This window comes from Colias croceus, chromosome Z (assembly GCF_905220415.1).
Source record: "Colias croceus chromosome Z, ilColCroc2.1".
In the NCBI taxonomy this organism is placed as follows: Eukaryota; Metazoa; Arthropoda; class Insecta; order Lepidoptera; family Pieridae; genus Colias; species Colias croceus.
Window position 1 is genome coordinate 984,483 of NC_059568.1, and position 7,356 is coordinate 991,838.

Below are 7,356 nucleotides of genomic sequence, written 5' to 3' on the forward strand. Positions count from 1 at the left end.
GATGGGTCACTTTTTCCAAACATCCGTCAAGATCCGCCCCGCTAACGGGGCTCCTATTTGTGTATATGAAAGAAATGAATGAAAATAAATAAATATTACAGGACAATTTTCACACACGGCACAATCTGATCCCATACCACAGAATATATCCATACTAAGCCTTCGCTTGTGTAATGGAAACCAGATGGCTGATAAACGTACATTTATAATTTTCAATAAACACTTATATATAGATAACTAGCTTTCTACCCGCAGCTTCGCCCGCGCAGTCAAAGAAAAACTCGCATAGTTTCCGTTCCCGTGGGATTTCCGGGATAAAACCTATCCTATTTGCCGGGGTAAAAAGTAGCCTATGTACTTTCTCGGGTGTCAAAATATCTCTAAACCAAATTTCATGCAAATTGATTCAGTAGTTAAGGCGTGATTGAGTAACAGACAGACAGACAGAGTTACTTTCGCATTTATAATATTAGTATAGAATGGATTAACACCTAGACAGAGCCATACGTTTATCACAGAAATATTTGTCCTGGGTGGGAATCGAACCCACGACCTGGCTCGGGAGGCAGGGTCACTACCAACAAAGCGAACCCGGTCTGTCAAATTACTTTATTGCTTTGAAAATAAATACATAAAATACAGACAAGACCCAAAAAATCAAATTACGAATTCCCGACATATTACAAAATGTTTCTAAACGGCGAAATAATACAACTTGCGACAAATTCATAGGTAATTAAATTTAATTAAAATAAACTTTGGTATTTATATATCGCGTATGAAATAGGACACTATGAGAAAATGTAAAATAGTATTTTTTTAACAAGTGTAGGTATAATATGTTTTTTCATGTCTTTATATACATTGTAATAATATGTCTTTTCATACATTGTTTCGAGCCTATTAATGGTATTGTGATTGTAGTTTTTTCCTCTATCAATTTCAAACAATCAGATCAAATACATGTATGTACTTTGTATACCTAGTAATTATGTTTTATACAAAGAAGGTTCGTATTTATGTATATTGATTTTGTTTAAACAATAAATCATCACCATAAAGTTGACTAGCGCTGATCGATTTATTTCTATAACATTTGAACTAACAATGACTCGTTTTATTTAATTTTAACTTTAAACCTCAATTACTCATATAAAACAATAGATTTACTGTGTAAGGTGCTATGAGTGTTTTTACAAAGTTATTTACTTACCCCACTTAGAGCGAGCGGTAACAAAATAGTCAGGGGCTGTAAACATTGTTTATATTGATAGCTTTAGATGTTTTTAAAATACTTTATCTACACTAATATTATAAAAAGGAAAACTTTGTTTTTTTGTTTGATTGATTGTAATGAATAGGCTCATAAACTACTTGACCGATTTTAAAAATTATTTCACCATTCGAAAGCTACATTATCCACGAGTAATATAGGCTATACTAGCTGTTGCCCGCGACTTCGTCCGCGATTAGGTCGTTTTTCGTCATTCGTCGTTTAAAAAAAATACGTGAAACTTTATTTTAAAATTTTCTTAATTACCTATTGTCTCTTATAAAATTTAACTACATTAAAATTGAACACTCTGATAAGAAAATCTTAAAATCTGAAGAAAACATGAATGTGGTTTAAATTCTACATTACTTAGTATCAAATAATAATCTACTTAAATTAAATGTAGATTAACAGTTTGAGCACACCATTATAGAATATGTACCTAAGTATTAAATTACGTTAGTTTACATAGTAACTAACGTAATTTAAAAAAAAACACGATGACTATCTTTCGCGCTCGATACCACAAACTAAGCATGTTTGTGGTACGTGGCCCGCGTCACTTGACCCCCCGCGAGTTCCCCTCCGTTGCTATGCGAAAATACATTCGTCGCCCTACTGTAGGAAAAATTGTGATACTGTGGCCTGGGCGTTATAACACGTCCAGGGAGTTCCTGAGTGCCGATATCACCATCTTGAGGAAAAGCTTCTAATGTCGATTTAAAACTGCATACATACGAATTAACCTGTTCTAAAATTGTGAAATGAGTTCAGTTTTAAATTTGAGAAATATTGATTTCTTGTATTCCACTATTCGTTGTAGTCGAATACAAAATATATTTAAACAAACTTAGGTTGGCCTTCAGGCAAAAGGGATCCTATCAAATGGTAAACTTGACCTTGTATCTTAAAAGTAAGCATGAACGGATCTTCTGATAATTATTGAGCACCAAAGGATCATTTGAAACGCACTACTATAAGAGCGAATATTGTCTTATAACAGTTTACATTGCACCACAGAATACATAATAGTAGCTAAACGCTAATTGCACAGTATGTTCCTCTAAAAGTAGTGATTTCAAAGGTTCCGGTGTATCTTCAAACGAAAGCCGACTCGCCTTACTACACTTTAAAGCATTACAAAAAGATCATACTACGTTAATATCGTCTATACAGAAGATGATCTGTAATCAATTGTGAGGTTATAAGCAAACCCACTTTTATATTTGTCAGACCACACCACCGAATTCGTAGATTGTTTACCTCAAGACATTAAGACTATGACGAAATCTGTCTGCAGTAAGACGGGCTATTCGTACGTTTCCAGAGACCGAATAGTTTCAATTCTTAATCTTTCATTAAACAAACTTATTAATCGTTCTTGTCTCATATAATTGTAATATTCGCGTCCCTACTCTAGTCATTGCTTATGCTCATGTTCATCTTATTATGATGCACCCTATCATTTGTCAAACGGTCTTCATATTGAGTAAGTAAAGTTTTTAATTGTGAAAAAATGTATTATGATTTACACTACATATTAACACTCTTTTATCATTTAACATAAAATATAAGTCTGTGAGTGTGTAAAAATAAATCCAGCTAATTACACATTAAACTTATGTTTATAATTTGGTATACGACATGAAAATATATTAATTGTCAAGCAATAATAATACAGATAAATACTGAACATAAGTATAATAGATATTAAGTAGTTAAAATATACTTTGACTACTTTGACTGTAAGTTAAAGTTTATTTTTACTAACAACATGTAAATGAAGAAGAAATAATAATTACCAACGTACTAACCTTTTCTATAATACTTAACACGGCACATTTTTCAAATTATCTTGCTCAACTCTACTAAAAAATTTGAGGGTTTTGTTGGAACTTTAATATGTAAAAACTATGATATATCTAAACTACGATACAACTTGTATGCGGAAATGCTCATTACAATTGTGAATCTAAAGAATAACTAACAACATACTGTTCAATTTTATTGAGCTGATGAATATCTTTTGCCTGGAAGAAATCACCGTCGCCTAACAAATATAATGTGTTTTCTTATAAAACCGTTACATAATTTATTTTATCTACTTAAATAATGAAAATGATATATTTATAAAATATAAAACATATTATGTAAAATGATTAAAAATAAATAAATGAAGCAACTACGATTCAAAGAAAACATCTTTTTCAGTGTGAAAATGCTCTAAGCAATCCTGGATGATGAACTGTATATCATGTACCTACTCTGATCCCAGTACGGTCGGTACGTCGATAGCCATAACGATAAATATTATAATCAGATAACCGCAAAGTCAAAATAAAAATAAAATTTTGACTTTGCGGTTATCTGATAACTTAAAACATTACTTGTAAAGTTGTGAATGCAAAATTTACGTTTCATTTGGCAATAACATTTTTTTCGGTACTAAAACGTTACTACGTCAAACTACTGTTTAATATGTGGTTGGCTGCCCCTCCTCTCCTTCCTGAAAAATATCCTCCAAAATTTCCCGAGATACTTCCAATGATTGAACCATTGGACGTTGGACATTAACTTCAGTCAAAAATTGACGAAGCGGATGATTACTAATTTCCACTTAATCCTCGCTGCTACTGTCTTTATCATCAAATCATCAATTTTCAAGTGGTGTAGTAAAAATATCAGCAGAAATCGTCTTCCAAAGGCGATATAATTTTATTAGCATTGAATCTGTAAATAAAAAAATCAAAAGTTAACTCTATAAAAAAAGCTACTTACAAATAAAATTTTATCAAAAACTTCTGTTCCCAATGCACCTCAAAATAATAAAAGAATCATTCATTTCATTTCATTTAACAACTTACCAACAAACAACAACAACTTACCTTTTGTGGGAACGCATGATGGTGAAAATTCACAAAACACGAAGATTGCATTTGTTATTTTTTGTTTTATGGCATTCAATTGCTTTATAAATATCACTACATAGTATAAAAAAAGTCGCTTTCTGTGTTCCTATGTCCCTTTGTATGCTTAAATCTTTAAAACTTCGCAACAGATTTTGATGCGGTTTTTTTAATAGATAGACTAATTCAAGAGGAAGGTTTTAGTACATAATTTATTAGGTTTTAGACAAAGCGGACGAAGCCGCGGGCGGTAAGCTAGTAAATTTATAAAACACGAAGATTTTTAAAATTGTAACTAATGAACACAACAATATATTATTATACTCTTTGGAACACAATCATTAGATTAACTGTAGATAATGGTGTCTATTTTTACTTAAAATAATAAACATCTACCCTCACTTTAAAAAAAATGTAGTTCATTATTTACACGAAATATATCTTATACGGAACGGAAGATATGGGTTAAAGAGTTAAATAAATAAATAACATAATTATATTTAAATTATTAATTTTTAACATTGTGTTCAGTAGTGTTAACATGTAAATTGATTTGATTTTTACGAAATCTCATAGATGGCGCTGTTACAAAATTAACATTATACAACTTACATTCTTTAAGCTATGTTTCTCTGCCCAAGTTACTTATATGGCATAATTTTTTATAGTGTCAATCTAGATATTGTCAAACAACATTTATATATGCGTCATTTGATTATTAATTTCCAATAGTTAACGTGTAAATTGATTTGATTTTTATAACATTTAATAGATGGCGCTGTTTCTAATTTGTCTTTATACTACTAAATTCATTAAACTGTTTCTCTGCCCAAATTACTTAAATGACATAGTTCTTATTTTGTAAAGCTAGATAATAGCATGGCTTACTCGAAACCAACATTTAAACATGAGTCTTTAGATTGTACGCTGTCGTAATACACGGAATACGTAAGAAAAATAAAGGTTCACAGCTCCTCCCCCGTAGGTGATAGCTTAATAATATGTAGCCTATAGCCTCACCCGTCCTGTTAGTAATATTCATGCAAAATTTGAAGTAAATCTATGCAGTACTTTTCGAGATTAGCTCGGACAAACATACAGACAAACAGACAAACAGACAAACAGACAAACAGACAAACAGACAAAAATTCTAAAAACTATGTTTTTGGCTTCTATATCGATTATAGATCACGGCCCAGGTATTCTTTTAAAAAAATATTCAATGTACAGTTTTGACTTTCCTACGATTTTATTATATGTATAGATAATATTATCACGCTAAGACCAACAGGAGCGGAGCCACGCGGGTGAAACCAAGCGGCACAGCTAGTATGATATATTGATGGTAAATAAATAAATGTTGATTAAGGTTCGGCTGGAAATCTAGAGATATAATTTAATCATTGAGGTTTATAAACTACTTCTTTAAGAAATATTAAAATGAGCTATTTTTGGTAAATGATGTGATATTTCCATCCTCCTAATTTGAGCTTTAGAAATTTTATTTTTTTTTTTTTTTTTTTTTTTTTTTTTTTATTCAAGATTAGGCAAGCATTTGACCATCGCTTCGCCTGATGGAAAGCGATAAGCATGGTCTAGGATGGAACATGCTGACCTAATAGATGCCTATTCACTTTTCTTTTGAATAAGTCCAGATTATAATTATCAGGAAACACGCAGGCCGGAAGATTGTTCCATTCCCTACTGGTACGCACGAGAAAGGAAGAAGCGTAACGCTTAGTGCGTATAGGTGGAATGTCGATGACATAGGGGTGGAGACCAGCACCGCGTCGACTCGACCGGTGGTAAAAAGGAGAAGCAGGTATCAGGTTATGCAGTTCTTCAGCACATTCACCATGATAGATCCTGTAGAAGACTGCCAAACTAGCCACTTTTCGACGATGTTCCAAGCTGTGTAATTTCGAGGTGGTGAGGGCCTCATTCCCGATAAGCCTTATCGCTCGTTTTTCAATCGAGTCCAAGGCGCTAAGTTGGTATTTTGCTGCACCAGCCCAAAGGTGAGAACAATACTCCACACCCGACCGAACTTGAGCCTTATAAAGGTTTAGGAGCTGTTCCGGTGTGAAGAATTCCGCCACTTTGGAGAGAATTCCCAGCTTCTTGGCGGCAACTTGCACCTTGGACTCAATGAAGGTTTTAAAGTTGAGGTTAGAGGAGAGCTTTAGGCCAAGAAGCTCCAGTTCATTGGACAATTCCAAGGACACATCCTGAAAACTAGGTGTTAAATTTAAGTCGGTGCGTTTAGCTGTAAACAGGCAGGCCTGTGTTTTCGAAGAGTTTACGAAACATACGCAACAATACTTCCTGATACCTTAATTTCTACGAAAACATGGGAAAATTTTGCAGATAATGTTACAATTGTAAAGAAATTACATATTTAGTGTGTGTGTGTTATTCATTATTGGGTATTCAATACTTGTTAAGGAAAAACTGAAAATACTCTTATGAACGTGTGGTATAGGCCGATATAGATTTGCGTGGGCACTCATCCCAGGGGACCGTAGCCTATCAGACTCGCTGAAGTAACGAGATTTGAATATGAGACTTTAGACAAATCAAGGTTAGCAATTTATATTTACTTGTTCCCTTTGCAAAAGCATGTGATGAATCGATCTTCTTTTATAAGCAATGTTTAGTCCCTTGTGGCACTTTCATCTTCATAGATACACTCGTGGTCTAACAAATTACGTTTTATTACTTTGAATTTTATTTTTCATATTTTATTGTATAAAATAATAAATAAATAATAGTAAAAGTAAGTAAGAAAACATTTTCAAATTAGTTACGTATAAAGTTTACGTTTGTGAAAACAAAATGTTAATTTTGTGGAATCTAGCTGTAATACTGAAATATATATTTTTATATCGAAAAATTTAAGCAGTGGGCAGCGGAACTAACATCAAACCCTTTCTTTTTCTTTTACGTAACCTATATATTATGATATAAAGGTATAGTTACTAACTAAAACCTTGCTGTGTCCCATAAAGTGCTGAGAACGCGGGGTCTTTTACAAACGAAAGGTATCCTAAACGTGTTTAATTATACTTCGTCAATATAACAAGGTTCTTGCAGAATAATTATCCTTAAATGCCCTGAGAATTCCATACTACATACTAGTTAATTGACTTTCTCCTTTATTCGCTATTCCCGTAAAGG

The 7,356-nt window shown here is 32.7% G+C and overlaps 1 protein-coding gene across 1 annotated transcript; it reads right to left on the reverse strand.

Annotated features, from left to right (window-relative positions):
* Nucleotides 1-5,774: 5,774 nt before the first annotated feature.
* LOC123705358 lies at nt 5,775-6,800 on the reverse strand. The gene is made up of 2 exons (XM_045654102.1): nt 6,780-6,800; nt 5,775-6,461 (listed from the first exon to the last, which is right to left on the reverse strand). The coding sequence occupies exons 1-2, from the start codon at nt 6,798-6,800 to the stop codon at nt 5,775-5,777; spliced, it is 708 nt and encodes a 235-aa protein (XP_045510058.1).
* Nucleotides 6,801-7,356: the final 556 nt, after the last annotated feature.